The sequence below is a fragment of the Malus sylvestris genome, chromosome 13 (assembly GCF_916048215.2).
Source record: "Malus sylvestris chromosome 13, drMalSylv7.2, whole genome shotgun sequence".
Taxonomy (NCBI): domain Eukaryota; kingdom Viridiplantae; phylum Streptophyta; class Magnoliopsida; order Rosales; family Rosaceae; genus Malus; species Malus sylvestris.
The window spans coordinates 11,860,884-11,887,790 of NC_062272.1; the positions used below are offsets into that span (position 1 = coordinate 11,860,884).

At 37.0% G+C, this 26,907-nt stretch overlaps 1 protein-coding gene and 1 pseudogene across 1 annotated transcript; both read left to right on the forward strand.

The window, feature by feature from the left end:
- The first annotated feature begins 8,353 nt into the window (after positions 1-8,353).
- On the forward strand, positions 8,354-12,834 carry LOC126595608 (uncharacterized; annotated as a pseudogene).
- A 9,240-nt stretch (positions 12,835-22,074) lies between these two features.
- Positions 22,075-25,271, forward strand: LOC126595577 (COBRA-like protein 7). The gene is made up of 2 exons (XM_050261856.1): positions 22,075-22,750; positions 23,552-25,271. Exons 1-2 carry the CDS (start codon positions 22,198-22,200, stop codon positions 24,970-24,972), a joined length of 1,974 nt encoding a protein of 657 aa, XP_050117813.1. The 5' UTR covers positions 22,075-22,197; the 3' UTR covers positions 24,973-25,271.
- Positions 25,272-26,907: the final 1,636 nt, after the last annotated feature.

A 26,907-nucleotide genomic window follows, 5' to 3' on the forward strand; every position in this document is an offset into this window, starting at 1 on the left:
GCCGGTTTACTTGTTTGCCCCTGAGTGGTATCCGAAATGACGAGTTTGCCTTAGGGTTGAGAGGTAGAGTAATTTCAGAGCCCCCACTTAACAAACAGGAACCCGATTCTTCTGCATTACATACATACATATATATATATATGTATGTATGTATGTATGTATTTATTTAAAATAAAACACAATACGAAATTTATAGTTCAAGTAGTTAAGAATTATTAGTTTCATCCGAAATCTTGTGTTTGATTTCTCTGCGATTTTTAATTAGGATGAGTTGGCCTTACTGGGAGGGAAATGAATGAACCTCTCTTGCCATTTGGTGCCAACCGACCAACAAGCAACTCCATAGATAAGTTCGTATGAATTGACATAAATGTTACAGCTAAATAATTATTCACAATAGGGTTCTAATTTATAATTTAATCAGATCAACATATATATATATATATATATTTGTAATATATGTATGGAAATATTATAAGCACATCACAATTATTATGGGTTCTACAATCTGCTTATAGTGGTCACCGTAGACATCAAAATTTCGGTGAAATAAATGTTGACCAATAGTTACTATTTCAACGCTCACGTGTCATAAATTTTACACGTAGCGTGTGACTAAACGAAAAATCAAAATAAATCGGAAAAGTCATCAAGTAGGACAAATGTCAACACCTGGCAGAAACGATTTATTTCATCTGCATATTATATTCAAAATTAGGCCTTGGAAAATTCTATAAATAGAAGCCATTTCATTCATTTTAGGGGGAATTCATAACCAATTCAAGACCAATAGATGATCAATTCATATTACACCAAAATCTTGAAGCTCTGAAACTCTGAAACTCCGAAGCTCTCAAGCATCCAGGTTCTCGAATAATCAAGAAAGCCCTCTTCGTTCTTCGTTCATCGTTCTTCCAAGATCAAGACCCGACGGCCCTTGAAGAAAGTGTTCATCGGTCATCATCCGTTCATCCTAAGATCAAGCCCCAAAGGCCCATTGGATCAACAACATCAACAAATCCACACATCCAACCGTCATTCAAGATCAAAGCCCAAAAGCCCTTGAAGATCTGTTCATCACCGTTATTCAAGATCAAGCCCAAAAGCTCTTGAAGATCCATTCATCACTGTTCTTCAAGATCAAGCCCAAAAGCCCTTGAAGATCCGTTCATCACCGTTATTCAAGATCAAGCATCAACGACCCTTGAAGAAACCCTCATCCTCAAGATCAAGCCCCAACAGCTCCTTGAAGATCCGCTCAAATCCACCTTCAAGATCAAGCCCACGACCCTTGAAGAACGTTCATCCTTAGATCAAGCCCAACGGCCCTTTGGATCAATCGCACATCTACAAATCAATACCCTACAGAGATCGAATCAGATGATCAAATTTGAGAGAGATTGTAACCCAAAATCATCAAATACAAAATATTATTTTGTACATGTGTTCTTGTCTCGTTTGTCGCAAGAAAATTTCGTGTTTACAGTCACAACTCATAATACACTGAAAAATAATGCACTTCCCCTTTTACCAAATTACCATGTCGGGGCGACTAGTCTATAAAGGATCATTGAAAGATGTCGGTCCTTTGGTCTCTTTGATTTTATCCTAACATAACATATTTACATTCCAACAAAATAAAAATCATGTTTATATTCTTTAATTTTTTCTTTTGTGAACAAACATATTAGTCAAGTTGGCTACACACAAGTGTGTTTTACTCTTTGCATTTAAGTTTGAATCCTCAGCTTTTTAGTTTAGACAAATTTTATATGTTGTTAAAAAAAAATTGGACACGATTTTGCATGCACTCGGTCCATATACTCTAAGATATTAGATGAGAGAAATATTAAGTATCAAGATTAGTTTCCAGATAAAGGTTGAATCAATCTAGGTTCAGACTTCAGAGTCCTAGTAGAAGACGACAAGACTTGGTGGCGAGTATCAGCCTAGAATAATTCTGAGTATATTAAGAGAATATGCTAACGAACTTGAATATTATGAGCATTTTACAACTTAGCAGACTTAGCCATCATGAAATTCACCCTTATAAATACGCGGGTTTGCAACATTGAAGACACTTTCAACTCAACAAACAACTCAAAAACTCTACACGAAAATCCTTGCTCTATGCAAAACCCTTCTCACAGCCCTAAGAAAAATACTAACTATCGTAACCCTCCTGTTAACATATCTTCATTTTAGATAAGTAAACAATATTGGAGCTGTGGAACCAGACGATTTAGGAGCATGCACCTTCGGTTTGGATAAGTAAACAACACTACTTCTTGTTAGTTATCTATCCAAGTCTCGGCCGGCGAAGAGTTCTTAATTCTTTCGCCCAATAAGGTTACTTCATTAGCTTCCCAGCGAAGTAAGGTGTTACCAAGTCACTTCATTTTGGGTCATTTATCGAACTTCACAATGAAAAGCAACATTGTCTTAAGGTTAGCAGAACCCTAGATCGAGGGATGTATCTTCCTCGGCCGTAGTCGCTCAGGTGCAGAACTCAACAACGCGTTCGATATCACCACTATATCTATTCTACTTGACCGACTCAGCTCAGTCGCAAGTTGGCACACTCACATCCACAATAATGACGTAATTGGCTTAATAATTAATCTGATGCAATAGATAAGCTTTTTAATTTGTAGTGGTCAACAAAAGTATAATAAATAAAAACATGCATACGGTGGAATGCTAGTAATTCTGATTTGCTTCAATTAAAAAGCTTTCAAAGAATCCACCGAGTCGGTACTTTCTAATAAAAGGTAAAATGATCATGAATCGATGGGCATAATAAACTTCGGATTACAAGATGAAAAATAATGTTTAATTACAAAAAAAATCCAAATATAAAATTCAAAGAATCTTGGACTTCACTGAGATCATATCATGATTACCTTTTGCTTTATTTTTTATTTTTTTATTTCTTACTGGCCGGTGGCTTTTACACATTTTGCATAGATTTTCAGCATATTGGAAACATTGCTTGATGTATCAAATGCAATAATAAAATTAGTTAAAAATTAAAAAAAAAAATTAATCACTTATATTATGATACTTAATATACCGAATCCTATATTCTCGACACATTGAAATTTTTTCTATACTTTGCCTTATGAATGTGAATGAATCATGATATAAAATAATTAATTACCTTTCTCAAGTTCTTTCAATTACGAAATATAGCTTATTTGATGCCAAATCCAAGATACAAAAACTGGGTATTTCATACTTCATACATAGGTTGGTTCGAATATATTTGCAAACAACCAGAAATTTAGCGTGTCAATATAGCACAAATTACATGTATGATCACTCATCACATGATGAATGCTATACTCTCATAGAATACGTGGAGTGATGAATGCTATACTCTCATAGAATACATTCCACACCATGCAAAAACCTCTTTAAAATCACTGACGAGAAAGTGAAAATAAGAGCAATTTGTGATTATAATCCTTGTCTAATATCCATTAGCTTTGTAATACGTACATGACGGCATGCAATAATAATAGCACGTAAACATATATTATATACACAGATGTACTGAATAGGACACATATATTATATACACAAATGTGACTTGTTTGAGTCCGATTCATCAACATATTTTAGCTACAAAATGACAGTAAGCAAATTTGGGTTTGGTCCATTTAGTTCTACTAATTGGCCATGCGACCTTGACATTGGTTAAGCAAGCATCTCACACAGGCTTCCAAACAAAAACTTAAAAGGGAAACTCGATGTGATCATATACATACCATCCCGACAAGGTAGTTGTCGCGTCTGGTAGGCATTCTCACTTGGCCGTAATATTTTTGGCCCCTTATGATTTCTCTGAGGAGAATTTCACGTTCTTGCTTTATTATCAACCCATAAACCATATGCCTTGCATGGTGACTTGAGGTTTTTTGTCACCTTCCATCAGTTATACATGTGAGTGATCGGTGGTCATTGATAGACGTTTAACGCATGTAATTGATTGATAGTCGTTAGTTAATATTGGTAAACAATACAGTTTCGTTTTTTTTATTAAAATAAAAAAAGAGATATAGTTGGTGATGAAGTCGCAACAGTCCACGCTTTTGGGAGTCTGGAAGACTAAAAGCCACCTGACCACCATTGTGAGATTCACCAGTATCGAACTCAAAATAAGCCATGTGGAATAGGGGCTTGAAATGTGCCTCAACGACTGGGCATGTTGGTTCAGTAAACAATACATGTTGGTTCACGTGCATACAAACGCTTGAGGATTATGCCTGTATGCATATTATTTAGAAATATTGTGTTTGATCAATATTGAGTGAAATAAACACGAAACTCTTTCTTTATAACTGAGATATACCTTTTTGTATATTTGTGGTGACGTGATAGATTTCCTTGTCGTAGACATCTAAAGAATAGAAAGCAACATTGAACAAATCATAATTCAATTTCCTGGTCTTTAATGAGTTAATGCATTCCACTAAGGTTGATTTATCCCTAATCATGAAAGTATTATTGTCCTCGTTCAAGCTCAACAGTTCATTTCCATTTTTGTGTGAAGTGGTTCAAGGTTGACCCTTGTGTGCAAAGGGGACGTTGAGGGGGAACGAAAAGTGCAGTCGCACGGAACCTCAAATTTGAAGGGGCCCCTAAATTTTTGTTATCTAACATCATGTAATAATGTTCTATATTTAAAAAAAAAAATTGATTTGTTAGCACTTTAAAACAGCATTGTGCACTCCTTATTAGAGATTTTTTTTTCTTTCTAAATATAAAAACTTGGAGTACAATGAGATATTTTGTGTGTCTAATAACACCCTAAAAAACAAAAGTTTCTTAATTTTATTATATAACAACGTTATACATTCTGGTAAAACTTTAAAGTTAGAGGTTTGAAGTTTTTTTCTTTTCATGTTGGATTGTTTAAGATAAAACTGCTTTTGATTATTTAGTAAATGTTATTTTTGTAGATCATTTTTCTTATCATTAATGACACTTGTAAACATGCAATCAGTGAGTGCTAAAGTTTGTTTGGTTTTTTTTTATTAACAAACGATATTATATACACTAAGGATGTGAGGGGAGTGGGCTAAGCCTCACCATGGACTAACAATAATATGGTTCAAATTCGCCTTTGACAATAATTGAACCTAATACCTCTCACTTCCAAGTGAAGAAGAATATCACTAGACCGTAGTACTAAGTGACTTTGTTTTTATTTAAGTGAATGTTTTCTAGTATCAATATATTGTCATATTTTTATTAATACTTAAAACTATTTTAAGGAGGGCCCCTTTTACAAATTTTGCACAAGATCCCCAAAATTTCAAAGATGGCCTTGCTTGTGTGTTGAGGGACTTACAGCTAAGAGGTTGCATCTCATGTAATGTAATACTCTTCCTCTGGTTATATATGTTCATATTTTATCATAATTGGACGATTATTGGTTAATCATTTAATCTAAGGAAAACTAATAAAAATAGCTTGAAAACTTTGAGTTTTAATGATAAGGACAAAATAAAGGGTAAAGTGAATAGTACCAAGATTGACTTTTTAGTGTAAAAATGTAGTTTTTCGTTAAAGTGAACAGTATCGGGTACTTTTCCCTTTAATGAAAAGCACTAGGAAGGCTCATTGTCATGGTAAGTAGAAGTAGGCTAGATCCATGGTTCATAAACCAATTTAACAAAAAAAAATATTTTTCAAGACGGTCATGTCATATTATAAGCCTTTAGGGGTGTAATCGGCCGGGAAGGCCAATCGATTTCTAATCCAACTTTCACAACTTGGACTTGAGTTGGGTTTGGATTTATGCAGGTTCTTTCGAGCTCAAGTTTCAATTACATTTGGGCTTATTTGGGTTGCCAAATTTTATCAAGTTCAGACTAACTTTTTAGATAGATTTTTTATAATTTCAACCAAAATATTGCTAGTACTAGTTAAATTCAATTTCACAATGCAACATTCACACAAAAGTTTAAATCAAATGGCATCAAAACCATTCTTTAAGTACCAGCCAGGCAATGTTAGAATTAAATTACAAAACAATACCAAAGCTTCAACACAATGAAATGTTAATGAAACACTTATGTTCATTGTTGAATTGAAAAAACCACCAACAAACTCCAAGTAATGGCATCCCAAAGTTAGGTCATTAAGCGAATTTAGATTAATAGTCGGTTTAGATTTGGATTGACATGGCAGACAAGATACCGACCCAAATCATTTCAACTCAAGCCAATAAATAATCCGGACGAGGCCGTGTGGGGTTAGAGCGGAGTCCTACCGGCCGAACTGTATTTAAAACCAACTAAACATGCAGGGAATGAGATATGACCCAACCCAAATTATACCTGTAAAATGACCCTCGTATAGAGGCCTTTCAAAATTGGGCCCATGTGAAGGGTTACAACGGTTAGGTTGTGGAAAACCAAGCCGAGTCGAGGTTAGGGATGAGCAAATACCCATTGGTTATGGGTAATCGCGATTACCCGTCCATTTAAATTAAACGGTTACGGTTATGGGTAACCGTTTAGATAAATAAACGGTTATGGGTATAACCGTTTACCCGTGAAATTTAAATGGGCGGTTATGGGTATTAACCACCGTTATAAATGGATACCCGTTTACCCATTGATTTTATATATGTAAAACTAACACAAACCATGTTCTCGATCCAATAATACTTAGCACCCAATAAATTAGCAAGGAATTCATCGGTCATTCTCTCAATAACACTACTACAGGAATGATGATTCTCATCATCAAGGAATTGGCCAAATTAATTTAAATTCCTTGCGGGTAACCGTGAAATTGACAGAAATGCTTTGACAGAAATGTCTTCTAAACAATTTTTGTAACCCAATAATACTTAGCAAATATTATATTTACCTTCATTGGTAACAGTTAAAAATATCATCCGTAAACTATTATTTCAATTATTGGAATGTTATAAGGACTTAAAAAATTAAAATATGGAAATGTATGATGAATGTACCTATAACGGTGTTTAATTGTCAAAAAAAAATTATGACAATTTATTTATTTATTTTCAAGTTGTTAAAAAACATGTAGACGGGTGAAAAAATGGTAATGGTAAAAAAAAAAGATAAACGGGTTAAAAATGATAAATGGGTAAACGGGTATTAAACGGTTACGGTTAAATGGGTATGCGGTTATGGGTATGGTTAACCGTTTATAAACGGTTATGGGTATTGGTATAACCGTTTAGGCAATTACTCAACGGGTAAACGGTTATGAGGGTATGAGCATAAACGGTTATGGGTAAATTAACCGCGGTTACCCGCCCGCATAACCATTGCCCATCCCTAGTCGAGGTACATAACTTCGGTATCTACGAAATAACTTAGGCAAAAAAGACGTGCCCACAACATAAGGCCTAATTCATGCGCTCTTCTTCCAATAGAAATGCCTTGACTTTGTTGGTTACCCAATGATTTGCATGAAACCACATGCCTTCAAGTAGCTATCATTCTCTTCAGTCTTATTTAATATTCCGACAACATAAGATACTTATATTGACAAACGGTGAATTATAATATGAGATTTAGATAAACGTAAATTTTGACTACATAAATACTGTTTTTTAACAAACATAAATTTATTAGGAGAATATTTATGTCCGAATAAATACCTCACACAACCCACGTTCAAACGCGGATTCAAAATCAGATGGGAAGAGAGAGGAAGTGTTGGTTCCGTTGAGACAAAGACAAAGGACCCTTTATCACATTCAAATTAGGAGTCCAACCGTTACTATTTCTTAAAAACGCATTTCTTGCCTTTTGCTTTCAAAGATTTCCAAATCCAGGAACCTTCTCTGAATCAGTCGACCACGCCAAAACCGAACGACTGCATCAAACAACAATTTAAATATTTATTTAAAAAAAAAAGAACACTTCTTCATAATATAATATACAGCTTCTACTAAGCTGTATTTACATTACATGATTGAAAGTCAAGCACACGCAGAAAGTCACATATATAAACACTCTCTCTCCATCTATCCTCCAAATTCAAAAACCTAATCTTTTGTCTCCTCGCGATTGTCGTATTGAATTATTTCGAACTGGATTAACTTTAAGAATTAAGTTGAATTGATTTATCGTGGACTAAATAGTATAAGAATAATAAAACATTTGATGCAATGTCGAACTAAATCATAAACTAACTTATTTTTAAACGTTATATATTTTTTTTTGTTACTTTTTAATCATTTTTTTAATATTTTATTATTTTTAACCAAGATATTTTCTCTTCATTCAACACATCTTCCACCAACCCAGTGGAATCCCCTTTCAAGAGAGTTCCAGAAGGTCCCTTCCAGTCTCCACCAACTCCACCAACTCCACCAACTCCACCAACCCCATTAAAGTCCCATTCCCATAAAAATTCGCTTCAGATATTTTCACTTACAAGTTTCAGATGAACTGCATCTCTCCACTCTCTCCCTTAAAATCTCACTTATTTTTCCCAAAAATAAAGTTCTCTTTTAAATCCCTTATTTTTTGGGTCCATCAATGGCCTGTAACCTCTGAAATTCAAGCTTTTTCATTTCTTTCTTCCTCACAAGCCTGGCCACCTCAAAATTCCCAGATCCAATATCCTTGACAACGCCTTCGCCAAATCGGAAGAACACCGCCATGATTTTCTCTGTGATTTTGGCGAACCATTCTGCCCATTTCGGTCCTCCATTTTTCCTCTCAAAGCTTGTTCGCAACTTCTTCTCCCATACGAGCACTGCTTTGACTGCGAGCTCGAAGTGCGAAGCAGCGAGACGAAACAAAGGAAAGCAGATGGTCTTAGCAATCCGGTGGTTTCTGAAGGGACTCGTTAAGAACCTTTAGTGGGGGACTTAGTCTAGCGAGTCCCACTTCATCTCATTAAAGTTAGTCCCTGTGTTTGTTACACACAGGATTTCACTAACTATTAATCTAGTGAAACTTGGTGAAGTGAAACAAACACACCCTAAAGATCCCAAAAGCCATGGACTCGAGCTCCAGGAACTGGCCTCCGATCTTGGCCCTCAATCTTCTCCATATTTTCACGATCCTCTCCTTCTCACTCACCCAATCCACCGCCCAAGCTCCGTCGCCGGCCTCCGATTCCTGCAACGGCGACTTCCTGCCGTACGCCTACACCACCGGAGCCCGAGGTCAAAGACCCGTCCCAGCAGCCCTACCGGTTCGAGTCGGTGCTCAACAACGGACTCGACGATCTCAAGTCGTGGAGGGTTTGTGGGGTTTACTAACAATGAGTACTTGGTCTCTGCCTCCAATGCCGTTTTGGCCGACGGGGGTAGCATTCCTGGGAGTGTGGGAAACGGCACCGTTTTTGCTGGGTATCCGATGACCGATCTGAAAACGGCGGTTAAGACGGCGGGGGACTTGACCCAGATGCAGGTTCAGGTCAAATTGACCGGGACCCAGTTCGGTGTGGCCCCACCCAAAGTTCCCATGCCTTCCAATCTTACTTTGGCCAATGATGGGTTCGTCTGCCCAGCGGCTGCAATGCAAGGTGAGCTCTTAAACTTCATTTGGGTAATTTGGATTTGTTTTCTTTTGGTACATTTTTTGGATGTTGCTGTTTGATGGTCTTTGATCTGGAGTAAGCAGATCTTATTTAACTGTTGTGAAGTGAATACTTTTCATAGCCGCAGATCTAATTTAGGTGTTGAGAATGGAGTTTTTATTATTATTATTATTTTTTTTTTCTTTTGAGAAACGTGAATTGAATACTTTTGATGGGTTATATATATGAAGGATCCAATCATTTGTTTTGAATGTTTATTGTATAACAGTATAGAATCAGTTGAATTTGATGAGAGAATGCTTGTTATTTGGATTGTGTATAGTGGTTTATTGAACAATTTAATTCAGTATGAGTTGGACCGTATGAGTCTCATTAGGATATGCATCTGTATGCAAACTGCCTCAAAGCTGTTGACTTGCCTTCAGTCACTAGGAGCTTTGTTAGTCTTGGGGTCGTCGTAGTTACAACAGAGAACAAGATGTCTTCCATGTTAGTTTTTTCGTTTTCGGAAGACAATGGTTGTGGATATATGCGAGGAAAAGATATACAGAGAAAAAAATGCTATAACATTAGGGTATATCTTTCGTTTTTCTTTTGATTGTACTGAGATCATTGGTTTCCATGTTTCCTTCATATTATTAGACAGTCGGTTTAAGGATATTCTTTTATGTAGACCAACTTGTTTATAATAACAAGATTTTACCACGGTAACATACATTTGAGTTTTTACCGTAAGTTGGGTTTTCATTTTCGACTTTTATAACCCATGTTAATCAGCACACTCTTACACTGCTCTGGTAATGTTGGGACCCATGAAATGCAAGTGTCTGTTGCACTATAGACACAAAATTTAAAACAAACATCACCATGGATGAAGAGTTCCTCCCTCGTCAAAAAGTAGATCTTACAATTATGTATGATGCAATCAGATTGCCCATCTAACTTGCCACCAATGTGAAACACAGCTCATTTCAACACATCATTATAAATGGTTCAGGGTCTAAAGCCGCAAGTGGCGCTTTGGAACTGATGGTTAAAGATAATGTCAATTTCACTGTGGCATTTACTGCCTGCAAGATTGCCCTTCTAACGGGAGTATTGTTGGACACTTGTGCAGGGGGTGCTATTGGTTTGACATTTGAGCTCGGATGGGATTGAATTGCTTCTTGAAGCAAATGTTCTCGACTTGCATTGGGTATACTATGAATTGCTTACAAAATTGTAAAAACAATGCGTGTTCCTTATCTATAAAATTGAATCTGTGTTAGCACATGCGATTAGGAATTGGGCAGAGTAAATAAGTGATTTTGGGTTGATTTAATTTCATTACTATTGTTATTTGTAGAAATTAACCGAGCCTTCTGTTTTTTTTTTCCTTGTGTCAGGGGCATGGGAAAAGGAACAAGTGACCCATTGGTTCTAGGTCACCCTTTCATTGAGCCGAAGGGGGGTTTCTATACATAGAATGCTACTTTTAAAACCAAATGGGTAGTTTCGTTGGCTTTCAAAGGAGGACAAAAAGTCACAGTACTCCCAATTTTTTCTTAATCAGTTGAAGGTATGAGAAGTTTTGTGGTTAATGGTGCACTGTTTCATATATGTTTGACAAGAAAGGAAGTCTTGGAAAACTTTGTGGTAATTAAACCCCCGACCACGAAGTTATCCAAGTCTTCCTTTCTTGTCAAACATACATGAAACAGTGTACCATTAACCACAAAGTTTCTTACATCTTCAACTGATCGAGCAAAAATTGGGAGAACTTTGACTCTTTGTGCTCCTTCGAAAACCAACGAAACAACCCATTTGGTTTTAAAGGTGACCTTCTGTGTGTAGAAACCTCCCATCAGCTCAATGAGAGGGTGGCCTAGAGCCACCAATGAGTCACTCATTCCCTTCCCTATGCCCTGTCACAGAAAAAAAACAAAGTTCGGTTAACTTCTACAAATAGTAATGAAATTAAAGTAACCCAAAATTACTCATTTACTCTGCCCAATTCATGATCGCGTGTGCTAACACAAATTTAATTTTATAAATAAGGAACACACTTTGTTCTTGCAATTTTGTGAGCAACTCATGGTATACCCAATGCAGGTTGAGGACATTTGCTTCAAAAAACAATTCAATCTCATCCGAGTTCAAATGTCGAACCAATAGCACCCCTCATGTATAAGTGTCCAACAATGCTTCCATTAGAAGGGTAATCTTACATGCAGTAAATGCTACATTGACATTATCTTTAACCATCAGTTCCAAAACGCCACTTGCGGCTTGAGACCCTAAACGATTTATAATAATGTGTTGAAATGAGCTAAGTTAGATGGACAAAGGGAAAGTAATGATGTTGTGTTGAAATGGTGGGAATACATTTGGTTCAGTAGGGGACACTCGTGGTTAATTAGTTGCTAATAACTATGTATACTGATTGAGCTATGTTAAAAGGAAAAGGTTTGAGGAATTAGCAGAGTCGTTGTTGGGCTTAACTTGTACACAGAGGTTCATATGTGGAAAGATGACATTTGTGGTGGCGCAGACACAAACAAGATGCAAAATCCACGTGGTGTGCATGGTTTTTTTCTAGTATTCAGCCAAATATATTTAGTACACCAAATACTATTGCATTGGAGCATGATTTCCCCATCCTTGCTATCTTATCTACTTGGTAAGCATCTGTAATGTAACAGTAATTTTTTGCTCAGAAATGAGACTCATAACACCAAAAACATCATTCTTTTGCACAAAGTAAGAATCATGGTTGTAAACAACAATCATGATTTTGTTGAACAAGTGTCGTATTCTAAAACGACCTCTAAATTACGTATTAGGGAATGCATTGATATAGACAAAATAATTGTCCAAGTGATCATTACCTCATCGTTGTCTGCTTCTATCAATGTTTGCAGAATGCTTGGGCCTAAAGATTTCAACCACATCTTGGATGACTCGACGGGAATGTGAGGTTCTTTGGTTTCTTGCTTCGTCATCTCACTTTCTACACATCTTCCTCTTCCATCTCATTCTCCCTCCTGGAGATTGAACATTTATTCCCCTTCCTTAAACAATTCTTTCTTTTGCTCATTGATTTCCCACATCCTTGAAGAAGACATTGTAAGAAGGAAATAAAAACTAAGGATAAAGATTTTGAGAGATTTTGATTTTGGTATGTGATTTCTTAGGATGGATGGTGGGTTATATGGAGAAAAAAGAAATGATTAGGTTGTAGTTAATGTCACGTGGCACGCCGTGATTTGTTTAAAAATCTTATCGAAATCTATCCTCAAAGATTCTAAACAGATTGTGACACGTAACGCGAAGAGATTTGTCAAAAATATTATCGGAAATCTATTTTCAACTATTATAAAAAGGTAACGACACGTGGCACGACGAAGTTGGATAAAAAGCTTATCGAAATCTATCACAACAAATTGTACTTGACACGTGACGTAACGAGATCGATTAAAAATCATATCCAAAATTACAAATAAAATTATTTTTTTATTATTTTATAAAATAAAAAATACTAATATTTTGTTGCTTATTGTCATGGCTATTCAGTATGGGGGTAGAGATGCAAAAGGTAATTACTTTTCATTAAAGGCAGTTACCATTCTATGGAAGGGGATTCAATTGCCAATTTTCATGGGGGTCTTTCTACATTGGAAGTGCTCTAAGAGCATTTTCAATGGAGATGTCAAAAGATAAATGTTAATTTGATGATTGACGTGACAATGTTAGATTTTTTCTTTTTCCAATCGATATGTTTTTTTTGTTATAAATGATTTTTGATGGACTCATTTTAAAAAAGAACTCACTTAAAATAAAATTTCAAGATCTATAATTGGTGCATTAATGAGATTCACATAATAAAATAATTAAAAATTATTTGACATCACATTTCTCATATGTCAATTCACATAAGATTAACATATTAGTTGGAGCTTACTCATGTCCTTAATTTTGATTACATAACTTTCCACTTAGGATTTGACATCTCCTTTTAAGATGGTCTAAAATCATAGCCTTCTATTTTTTGCAATCGACAAATCTCCCTCTCTCTCTCTCTCTCTCTCTCTCTCTCTCTCTCTCTCTCTCTCTCTCTCTCTCTCTCTCTCTCTCTCTCTCTCTGTGCGCGAGCGCACAAATGCATACTTAATGAAACATCACATATACATTCAGGTTGTAGTAAATTTCTAATGCATGGTAATTTCTAAAGCATTAGTACTCTCAACAAATTATGAAACACGATAACTATATTCAACAAAAGAAATCTTGGCTAACAAAGTTAGGACAAATGATTAGTTCAGCCCAATCATGTGTTTGAAATCCTAGCTTCGTCTCTGCATATATATTCTTAATCTGGTATAAAATGGACAAGAAAGAATAAATTTTGTCAAAATTATACGTAGGAACAACACTGTATTATTATATATACATGTTCATATTCGACAGAAGACAAAATACTTGTTGTCAAGAAATAAGTGATGTAGAATGAGTTGTTAAAGAACACGAATGAGGATCTTCTTCGGATTCTCTTTGTGAGGATCCCAGAGATCATTTAATCATGTCCGTTTATCGTATATCGTGCGGTCATAAATTATTATCAAATTTTTATTTAAAATTGAATATAAACAATACTTGACGAAAATTAACTGCACGATATACGATGAACGGACGTGATTGAAGGATTTCCGGAATACTCATAAAGAGGATCCTCATTTAAAGAATACATATATAGATATGGGCCAGCTGGCATGCATAAAATAAAATAAAAAGATTCTGCTCTTTTTGGTTGGAAAATTGATAAATCAGATTGTTAACTTGTAAAGTTAATATCAGTTAATTACCTCTTGGTTAATCAAATATTAGTAAAGATTTTTTGTCCAAAATGATTAGTTATACCATTTCTTATTTCCCACCAGCCACTGAGTAGTTAGGGTTGAGAGGTCGGGTAATTTCAGAGCCCCCACTTAATTAGTAATTAGCTAGTTAGATTGGATAATAACAACAATAATACTGCAGTGCATGCCCATCACATGGCTACCAGCAATATGGGGGAGTCCAGTGGTGCATTTTTCACGCAGCTAACTGTGGCACAGAAATAAACAAACAGGAATCCGATCCTCCTGCATTACATACATATATATATATATATATATATATATATATATATATATATATAATGCAATACGAAATTTATAACTCAAGTAGTTAAGAATCATTACTTTTCATCCGAAATCTTGTGTTTGATTTCTCTGTGATCTTTAATTAGGATGAGTTGGCCTTACTAGGAGGGAAATGAATGAACCTCTCTTGCCATTTGGTGCCAACCGACCAACACGCAACTCCATAGATAAGTTCGTATGAATTGACATAAATGTTACAGCTAAATAATTATTCACAATAGGGTTCTAATTTATAATTTAATCAGATCAACATATATATTTGTAATATATGTATGGAAATATTATAAGCACATCACAATTATTATGGGTTCTACAATCTGCTTATAGTGGTCACAATTCACAATACACTGAAAAATAATGCACTTCCCCTTTACCAAATTACTCTGTTGGGGCGACTAGTCTATAAAGGATCATTGAAAGATGTCGGTCCTTTTGTCTATTTAATTTTATCCTAACATAACTATTAAATGGAAATTCCAACCATATTTACATTCCAACAAAATAAAAATCATGTTTATATTCTTTAATTTTTACTTTTGTAAATAAACAATATTAGTTAAGTTGGCTACACACTAGTGTGTTTTACTCCTTCCATTTAAATTCGAATCCTCAACTCTTTAGTTTAGACAAATTTTATATATCGTTCAAAAATTGTTTGGGCACGATTTTGCATGCACTCAGCCCATATACTTTAAGATGTTAGATGAGAGAAATATTAAGTATCAATATTAGTTTCCAGATAAAGGTTGAATCAATTGCATAATCACTCTAGGTTTAGACTTCAGAGTCCTAGTAGAAGACGACAAAACTTGGTGGCGATAGAATATCGGCCTAGAATAATTATGAGTATATTAAGAGAATATACTGACGACCTTGAATATTATAAGCATTTTACAACTCAGCAAACTTGCCATCACGAAATTCACCCTTATAAATACGCGAGCTTGCAACATCGAAGGCCCTTTCAACTCAACAAACAACGCAAAAACTCTACACGAAAATCCTTGCTCTAAGCGAAACCCTTCTCACAACCCTAAGAAAAATACTAACTATCGTAACCTTCATGTCGATGCATCTTCAGTTTGGATAAGTAAACAATACTGGAGCCGTAGAACCAGACGATTCAAGAGCATGCACCTTCGGTTTGGATAAGTAAACAACACTACTTCTTGTTAGTTATCTATCCAAGTCTCGGTCGACGAAGAGTTCTTAATTCTTTCGCTTTTTTAAGGTTACTTCATTAGCTTCCCAATGAAGTAAGGTGCTACCAATTCACTTTGTTCTGGGTCATTTATCGAACTTCACAATGAAAAGTAACCTTGTCTTAAGGTTAGCAGAACCCTAGGTCAAGAGGTGTTTTTTTCTCAGCCGTAGTCGCTCAGGTGCAGAACTCAACAACGCATTCGATATCACCATTATATGTATTCTACTCACCGACCGAGCTCGGTCATGAGTTAGCACACTCACATCCACAAGAATGACGTGATTAGCTTAATAATTACTTGGTTTACGCGCTAGTAAGCTTTGTAATTTGTAGTGGTCAACAAAAGTATAATAAATAAAAACATGCATGCGGTGGAATGCTAGCAATTCTGATTTGCTTGAATTACAAAGCTTCCAAAGAATCCACCGAGTCAGTACTTTCTAATAAAAGTTAAAATGATCAAGAATGGATGGGCATAATAAACTTCGAATTACAAGATGAAAAATAATGTTTAACTACAAAAAAATCCAAGTTTAAAGAATCTTGGACTTCACTGATATCATATCATGGTCACCTTTTGCTTTTTTTTTTTTTCTTACTGGCCGGTGACTTTTACGTATTTTGCGAGAGATTTTTAGTGTGTTGGGAACACAGCTTGATACATTAAATGTAATAATATAATTAGTTGAAATTAAAAAAAAAATAATCACTTATATTATGACACTTAGTATACCGAGCCCTGTTCTCGACACATTGAAAAATTTTATGTACTTCGCCTTATGAATGTGAATGAATCATGGATATGAAAAATAAATAATTACCTTCCTCAAGCTCTTTCAAGTACGAAATATAGCTTATTTGATGCCTAATCCAAGATCCAAAAACTGGGTATTTCATACTTCATACATAGATTGGTTTGATTATATTTGCAAATAACCAGAAATATAGCGCGTCAATATAGCACAAATTACATGCATAATCACTCATCACGTGATGAATGCTATACTCTCATAGAATATGTTCCACACCATGCAAAAACCTCTTTAAAATCACTGATGTGACAGTGCAAAAACATCTTTAATATCCATTAGCTTTGTAATACGTAAATCACGGCATGCAATAATAATAGTACGTGAACATTATGAATTATAGAATTTGACTGCATTAAAATTTAATATCCAAAAGTACTAAATAGTACACATATATTATATTTACAGATGTGACTTGTTTGAGCCCGATTCATCAACATATTTTAGCTACAAAACGACAGTAAGCAAATTTGGGTTTGGTCCATTTAGGTCATCTTCAATCGAAGGATGGTCAGAAGACTCGTTTTAGCTCACTGATCTTTCAAGAAATTAATATTTTAATGAACAATACATGACCATATTTCTTACCATCTCCAACCGAGGGGCCAAAGAGTCATAGGCCAAACATAGCCTTGTGACAAAAAACCATCTCTAATTGAGGGTCAAATGTACCGTAGGGCTAAACATAATTTCTTATTTAAATTTAAAAACTACAACAACTTAAATGTAAAAACTACAACAACTTAAATTTAAAAACTATAACTTAAATTTAAAGTCTACAATCATTATCATCTTCATCATCCGCTATTGTAGGAGTATAGTCGGAGGTAAACAACTGTCGTCGGACCATAATTTCCTTCTTTTTCCTATCAAAATATGCCTTACTCATTAGAGTGTAATCCGAAGTGTTCATTTGCATATTCCTATCGTCCATCTCTTTTTGTATTTGTTTGGCCCGTTCTTCATGCCTATAGTTACTTTCTTCCGCGGCAATGGTATTTTGCTCTGTTATGAATCGCAAAGAGGCCACCATTTCCTGTTGAAAGGCGATATCATCCTTTGCCTTGCCCTTTTCTTTCAATATTCGGGCTTTGTTTCACCCCATAGCCCTAGGTATGGAACATTCACCCTGAAGACGGATTTTCTACCCTTGTTTCTTGAATGGTAGGAGATCCATCTTCATCCCCATCTACAGTTGAGGATGCAGTTCCGAACACCAGCGTAGGACCTATTCTATGTTCCCATCTATAAGCCCTGCACTTGTTTGAGAAATCCCCCTCACACTATCTTCTGAGACCCATTTATAAGCCCTGCAAAGAGCTTCATCTTCTTTTCGAGTTCAAGCCCTACCTTTCATTGCACATATGGCCATTTGAAAATTATTGAAAAAATTGAAGGAAAGATTATTGGAAGATGTAAGAAAATATAATGTGACGAATTGAAATAGAATGAGGTGAGATAGTGGGGAATAGTGAAAATTATGTGAGAAATTGTGTAGAAATGGCTTAGATATATTTATAGGGAAAAAAAAGGAATTTAAAAAAAATTTTAATTTGGCCCAAAAAAGAGGAATCAGGCCAACTGGTTGGCCCAAATGAGCCAGCTAGCTAGCCTCGGGCCACACGCATAATGGCTTGCAAATGGAAAGTGAAGGTCGTGACTCAGAAGGTAGCTACGGCTGATGATGATGGAAAGGAAGTGAGGTTTCTTGGGAAAAAGCTCATTCCCAATTTCATCAAATTTTAGGCTCCAATTGGAAAATTCAACCTCTGATCAAATCGAAATTTGAAATTTAGGGCTTTGATTGGGGGAAATGGCGATGCTTTTGGAGGATATTCTGAAGTCGGTGGAGCTCTGGTTAAAGCTGATCAAGAAGCCTGAGCCTTACGTGGATCGAAATCTTGACCCCATTCTGCTAGTTCCGAGCATCACCGGTTCGATCTTGAATGTCGTCGATGAAAAGAGTGGTGCAGAATTAAACAAAAGCTAATTTGTGGCTTTTCATTCTCGTGCAACTGAACCTGGATATGTCAATTGTACCTTTTTAAATGGAATGTCATTTGTTGACGGGTGGGAACATAATTTTTTTATATCAAAATGGAGTATGCACCAACTGGTATGAGTCTATTTCTATGGGTTGTGGAATTTGAAACAAAAATGTAATCTTTTTACGGGATGAAGAAAGTTATTTGTTAAAAGAGAGAATGTTTTAAAATTAAAACAAAAAAATAACATAAGATGGTAGAAGTATTTGATAGTAAAGCATTTCACAAACATTTATTTCTTCTTTGCATTCATTTTTTTCTTATTGAGGTTTGTTGCAATTTTCCAGCTTATTGAGTACCCATTAGTATACGAATTGATGAATTGTTGTTTTTAAATTTAAGTTGTCGTCTTTAAATTTAAATTGTTGTAGTTTTAAATTAAAATAATAAATTAAATTTGGCCCTATGACCCTTTGGCTCCTTCGGTTGGATATGATTTTTTGTCACAAGGCTATGTTTGGCCTATGACTCTCTGGCCCCTCGGTTGGAGATGGTAAGAAATCTGATCTGGTACTGTTCATTCAAATATTAATTTCTTGGAGGGCTATAAAACTAAAATGAGCCCTCTGACCCTCCTTCTGTTGGAGATGGCCCTGCGACCTTGACATTGGTAAAGCTAAGCATCGCACACAGGCTTCCAAACAAAAACTTAAAAGGGAAACTCAGATGTGATCATATACAAACCATCCCAACAAGGTCGTTGTGCGCGTCTGGTAGGCATTCTCACTAGGCCGTAATATTTTGGGCCCCTTATGATTTAATTTCACGTTCTTGCTTTATTCTCAACCCATAAACTATATGCCTTGCATAGTGACTTGAGGTTTTTTGTCCCTTTCCATCAGTTATATGTGAGTGATCGGTGGTCGTTGATAGACGTTTAGCGCATGTAATTGATTGATAGTCGTTAGTTAATATTTGTAAACTATACATTTTCATTCTTTTTTAAAAAAATGAAAAAGAGATCTAGTTGGTGGTGAAGTCACGACAGTCCACGCTTTAGGGGTTTCGAAAGTCTAAAAGTATTTCAGCCTCACCTGACCACCATCGTGTGATTCACCAGCAGTAAAAATCGAACTCAAGACAAACTATGTGGAATACAGGCTTGAAATTTGCCTCAACTACCGGGCGATGTGTGGTGGTTCATTAAACAATACATGTTGGTTCACGTGCATACAAACGCTTGAGGATTATGCCTGTATGCATATTATTTAGAAATATTGTGTTTGATCAATATGGAGTATAATAAACATGAAATTTTTTCTTTGTAACTGAGATATACCTTTTTGTATATTTGTGGTGACGTGATAGATTTCCTTGTCGTAAGCATATAAAGAATAGAAAGCAACATTGAGCAAATCATAATTCAATTTCCTGGTAAATTTTAATGAGTTAATGCGTTCCACTAAGGTTGATTTGTCCCTAATCATGAAAGTATTATTGTCCTCGTTCAAGCTCAACAGTTCATTTCCATTTTTGTGTGAAGTGGTTCAAGGTGGACGCTTGTGTGTTGAGGGACTTACAGCTAAGAGGTCACATCTCATGTAATGTCTTACTCTTCCTCTGGTTATATATGTTCGTCTTTTATCATAATTGGACGGTTATTGGTTAATCATTTAATCTAAGCCACTAGGTTACCTCATTGTGACGGTAAGTAGGAGTAGGTTAGATCCATGGTTCGTAATCAATTTAACAAAATAAATCCTTTTCAATACCTTCATATCTTATTATAAGCCTTTAAAACTCAGGCGGGTTTGAATGCCAATCAATTCCTAATCCAACTTTCACAATTTGGACTCGAGTAGGGTTTGGATTTATGCAGGTTCTTTTGAGCTCAAGTTTCAATTACATTTGAGCTTATTTGGGTTGTCAAACTTTATCAAGTTCATACTTGTAACACTTTTTAGACAGATTTTTCATAATTTCAACCAAAATATTGCTAGTACTAGTTAAATTCAATTTCACAATGCAACATTCACACAAAAGTTTAAATCAAATAGCATCAAAACCATTTTCAAAGTACCAGCCATGCAATGTTAGAATTAAATTACAAAACAATACCCAGCCATGCAATGTTTAAATCAAATATTAATGAAACACTTATGTTCATTGTTGAAATGAAAAAACCACCAACAAACTCCAAGTAATGGCATCCCAAAATTAGGTCAGTAAGCGAATTTAGATTAATAGTCGGGTTAGATTTGGGTTGACATAGCAGACAAGATACCGACCCAAATCATTACAACTCAAGCCAATAAATAATCCGGACGAGGTCGTGTGGAGTTAGAGCGGAGTCCTACCGGCCGAACCAAATTTAAAATCAACTAAACATGAAGGGAATGAGATATGACCCAACCCAAATTAAACCTGTAAAATGACCTTCGTATAGAGGCCTTTCAAAATTGGGCCCATGTAAAGGGTAGCAACGGTTAGATTGGAGGAAACCAGGCCGAGTCGAGGTACATAACTTAGGTATCTACGAAATAACTTGGACAAAAATGACGTGCCCGCAACATAAGGCCTAATTCATGCGCTCTTCTTCCAATAGAAATGCCTTGACTTTGTTGGTTACCCAATGACTTGCATGAAACCACATGCATTCAAGGGGCTATCATTCTCACAGTCTTACTTAATATCCCGACAATATGATATTTATTTCATTTGTAAGTGAGATGTTTTAGATTCGATTCTCGTCAAAAACGAATTTGAACCACATTATTTTAGCTCATTGTGAGGCTTAACCCAATCTCCCACTTTGTTAGCATAGATAATATCATTTGTTCAAAAAACAAAAATCCCAACAACTTAAGATACTTATATTGACAAACGGTGAATTAAAATATCATAATTTAGATAAACGTAAAATTTGAGTACATAAATATTGTTATTTAACAAACATATATTTGATAAGAGAATATTTATGTCTGAATAAATACCTCACACAAGCCATGTTCAAACGCGGATTCAAAATCAAATGGGAAGAGAAGGGAAGTGTGGGTTCCGTTGAGACAAAGACAAAGGACCCTTTATCACATTCAAATTAGGAGTCCAAGTCCAACCGTTACTATTTCTTAAAAACGCATTTCTTGCCTTTTGCTTTCAAAGATTTCCAAATCCAGGAACCTTCTCTGAATCAGTCGACCACGCCAAAACCGAACGACTGCATCAAACAACAATTTAAATATTTATTAAAAAAAAAAAAAGAACACTTCTTCATAATATAATATACAGCTTCTACTAAGCTGTATTTACATTACATAATTGATAATCCAACTCTCTCTCTCTCTCTCTGTCTCTCTCTCTCTACGCGTTTGAAAAAAGCACACGCAGAAACTCACAATATATAAACACTCTCTCTCTCTTCCTCCAAATTCAAAAACCCAAACTTTCAAGTCCCCCAAAAGAACCCAGAAGCCATGGACTCGAGCTCCAGGAACTGGCCTCCGATCTTGGCCCTCAATCTTCTGCTTATTTTCATGATCCTCCCCTTCTCACTCGCCCAATCCACCGCCCAAGCTCCGCCGCCGGCCTCCGACTCCTGCAACGGCGTCTTCCTGTCGTACGCCTACACCACCGGAGCCCAGCTCCCGCCCGAGGTCAAAGACCCGTCCCAGCAGCCCTACCGGTTCGAGTCGGTGCTTACGGTGCTCAACAACGGGCTCGACGATCTCAAGTCGTGGAGGGTGTTTGTGGGGTTTACTAACAATGAGTACTTGGTCTCTGCCTCCAATGCCGTTTTGGCCGACGGGAGTAGCATTCCTGGGAGTGTGGGAAACGGCACCGTTTTTGCTGGGTATCCGATGACAGATCTGAAAACGGCGGTTAAGACGGCGGGGGACTTGACCCAGATGCAGGTCCAGGTCAAATTAATCGGGACCCAGTTCGGTGTCGCCCCACCCAAAGTTCCCATGCCTTCCAATCTTACTTTGGCCAATGATGGATTCGTCTGCCCAGCGGCTGCAATGCAAGGTGAGCTCTTAAACTTCATTTGGGTAATTTGGATTCTTTTGGTACATTTTTTGGATGTTGCTATTTGATGGTCTTTGATTTGGAGTAAGCAGATCTAATTTAGCTGTTGTGAATTGAATACTTTTCATAGCTTCAGATCTAATTTAGCTGTTGTGAATTGAAATTTTTTTTTTTGAGAAACGTGAATTGAATCCTTTTGATGGCTTATATATATGAAGGTTTCAATCATTTGTTTTGAATGTTTATTGTATAACGGTATAGAATTAGTTGAATTTGATGAGAGAATGCTTGTTATTTGGATTGTGCTTAGTGGTTTATTGAACAATTTAATTCAGTATGAGTTGGACCGTATGAGTCTCATTAGGATATGCATCTGTATGCAAACTGCCTCAAAGCTGTTGACTTGCCTTCAGTCACTAGGAAATTTGTTAGTCTTGGGGTTGTCGTAGTTACAACAGAGAACAAGATGTCTTCCCTGTTAGTTTTTCTGTTTTTGGAAGACAATGGTAGTGGATATATGCATCGAAAAGATATACAGAGAAAAGAATGCTATAACATTAGGGTTTATCTTTCATTTTTCTTTTGGTTGTACTGAGATCATTGGTTTCCATGTTTCCTTCATATTATTAGACAGTAAGTTTAAGGATATTCTTTTCTGTCGACCAACTTGTTTATAATAACCAGATTTTACCCCGGTAACATACATTTTAGTTTTTACAGTAAGTTGGGTTTTCATTTTCGACTTTTATTGCCCATGTTAATCAGCACACTCTTACACTGGTCTGGTAATGTTCATCACAGGGACCCATGAAATGCAAGTCTGTTGCACTGTAGACACAAAATTTAAAACAAACATCACCGTGGATGAAGAGTTCCTCCCCCGTCAAAAAGGAGATCTTACAATTATGTATGATGTGATCAGTACTCAGGAGTCAAAATACACGGCGCAAGTTACAATCGCCAACCATAACTCCCTTGGTCGTCTTGATAATTGGAAATTGAGCTGGGACTGGATGGAAGATGAGTTCATATTTTCAATGAAGGGGGCTTATCCATCTGTTGTTGATTCTTCTGACTGTATATTTGGTAAACAAGGTACATTCTACGAGGGTCTAGACTTCTCAACTGTGTTGAACTGTGAAAGACGGCCAACCATTATTGACCTGCCTCCAACAAAAGCCAATGACACACTTCTTGGTCTGGTCCCTTATTGTTGCCGAAATGGTACTATCTTGCCGCCAACAATGGATGCAAGCAAGTCAGTTTCATCATTCCAGATTCAAGTTTTTAAAATGCCTCCAAATCTCAACCGGTCCCAGCTCTCACCGCCACAAAACTGGGGAATCAACGGCACACTCAACCCTGATTATAAATGTGGCCCTCCTGTCCAGGTGAGTCCTAGCCAGTTCCCTGACGGATCTGGCTTGCCAGTGAATTCAACTGCAGTAGCCAGCTGGCAGGTTGTGTGCAATATTACCCAACCCAAGGGAGCAAGCCCTAGATGCTGTGTTTCGTTTTCTGCTTTCTACAATGAGTCTGTCATCCCATGCAACACTTGCGCTTGTGGCTGCCCTAGTAATATAGCTCGAACTTGTAGCACAACTGCACCAGCTATGCTTCTCCCACCAGAATCACTTCTTGTTCCCTTTGACAACCGAACTGTCAAGGCAAAAGCTTGGGCTGAGCTTAAACATCTACCAGACCCAAACCCGACACCGTGTGGTGATAACTGTGGGGTCAGCATTAACTGGCATTTATATACAGACTACTCTCGTGGATGGAGTGCAAGGGTCACAGTCTTCAATTGGGATGAAACTGCTTTTGTTGATTGGTTTGCTGCAGTACAACTGGATAAAGCAGGCCCTGGTTTTGAAAAGGCATACTCTTTCAACGCAAGTCACTTGGAATTGAATGGTGTCAATAATACCGTATTCATGCAAGGTCTCGAAGGATTGAACTATCTTGTGGCGGAAACAGATGGAGCCAACCCACAGAAGGATCCTAGGGTGCCCGGGAAACAGCAATCAGTGATCTCATTTACAAAGAAGACTACTCCTGGAATCAATTTGGTTGGTGGAGATGGGTTTCCGACGAAAGTATACTTTAACGGGGAGGAGTGCTCACTTCCTACAATATATCCTAGCAGTGCTTACAGAAAAAGCACATCTATAATTTTCACACTTCTCGTAATGGTTGTAGCGTTCGTGGTGCTGCAGCAATAGTTGAGGGATGAGGCAATGCTAGACCTTGTAGCTACTGCTGATTTTTTTTTTGTTCTCTCAGTAGTTTGATATGTGCTCAACAGGGAGGTTTTGTGAGATCCCAACAACCAGATGTGCATGCCATTGCCGGTACTTGCGAGGGTTTAAGGCGGATTTTGTTTGTGACTGGTATTCTTTTGCTTTTAATCTGCATATGCTGAAGGGAGGATCGTCGACACGCTGCAAGTAACAGCAAACTATGTAAAGCAAATGTACTCGTATTTTGTATAAACAATATTGAACTAGATGCTTGTTCTTGATTCTTTTTTGTTATTTGTATACACTTTGTTGGTTAACTCCGCCTATGTCTTACATGGCCGGTCCCAAGCCCGGATAAAGGAGGAGGGGGAGGGCGTCAGGTAGTCGACAGCCGTCACTCCATGATCACGTCGAATCCTTATGAAAATGAATCCAGAACAAAATCGCGCTAAAGCTAGGGCGTCACCCGTAAGTGGCGCGCTGTGTGGCCCGAGCACAGTGATAAGTGAGCAAGGGTCGCTGTATCTCCATCGGCACCCGGATGCAGTGTTAAATGAGCAAGGGGGCCATAGAAACTTCTTTTCGAACGACTCCACTCAAAGTTGTTTGGGAGCATATGCTCCTATCAACTTTACCCGGGACACACAAAAGAAGTACTTTGATCCTATTAGACGGGGGAGGGTGAAGAAGCTAGGACAGAAGGGTAGAGTTCAAGAGAGCAAAATGCGTTTAGGAACGTGGAATATAGGAACCTTAACGGGAAAATCTATGGAAGTAGTGGAAGTTATGGTGAGGAGAAGGATAAATATTATATGCCTACAAGAAACTAAGTGGGTTGGTAGTAAGGCAAAGGATCTAGAAAACTCAGGGTTTAAACTTTGGTATTCGGGCACAAATAGAACGAGAAACGGTGTTGGCATCATCGTGGACAAGACCTTGGTACAAGATATTGTAGATGTCAAGAGGGTAGGAGATAGAATCATGGCAATCAAGATTGTAATAGGACAAGAACTTATCAATGTGATTAGTGCGTACGCACCTCAAGTAGGGTTGGATACGAGTTCGAAGGAGAAATTTTGGGAAGATCTTGGAGACTTGGTGCAAGGAATTGCTCAGACGGAGAAGTTATTTATAGGAGGAGATTTAAATGGACACGTGGGCAGGGAGACAGGCAACTATGGAGGTTTTCATGGTGGCCATGGTTTTGGGGAGAGAAACGAGGATGGGGAAGCTATCTTGGATTTTGCAATGGCATATGATCTCTTCTTAGCCAACACCTTCTTTAAGAAGAGAGAAGAACATGTGATCACCTACAAGAGTGGGTCGTCAAAAACACAAATAGATTTTCTTCTAATGAGGAAAGGGGATCGTATAACTTGTAAGGATTGCAAAGTTATACCAGGAGAGAGCGTGGCTAATCAACATCGCTTGTTGGTGATGGATGTACATATCAAAAGAGTAAGACAAAAGAACAAGACTTGGAAGTGCCCAAGGACTAGATGGTGGAATCTAAGAGAAGAAAAACAAGCCATTTTCAAAGAGAAGGTAATCACCCAATGTGTGTGGGATAGAGAGGGGGAAGCTAGCCAAATGTGGGATTCCATGGCTAGTTGTATCCGAAAAGTAGCAAAAGAGGTATTAGGAGAGTCCAAGGGCTTTGCCCCACACCAAAAGGAATCTTGGTGGTGGAATGAGGAGGTACAAACAAAGGTGAAGGCTAAGAAGGAATGTTGTAAAGCCTTATACAAGGAGAGGACCGATGAAAATGGTGAAAGGTATAGAAAAGCGAAGCAAGAGGCGAAGAAAGCTGTCAGATAAGCTAAGTTAGCGGCTTACGACGATATGTATAAACGACTAGATACCAAAGAAGGAGAGTTGGATATCTATAAACTATCTAGAGCAAGGGAAAAGAAGACA

Excerpts from the sequence above, each read along its gene's own strand:
- LOC126595577 (XM_050261856.1), top strand. The coding sequence starts at position 22,198 with ATGGACTCGAGCTCCAGGAACTGGCCTCCGATCTTGGCCCTCAATCTT. Across the intron at positions 22,751-23,551 it reads CCCAGCGGCTGCAATGCAAG|GGACCCATGAAATGCAAGTC; the intron begins GTGAGCTCTTAA and ends TGTTCATCACAG.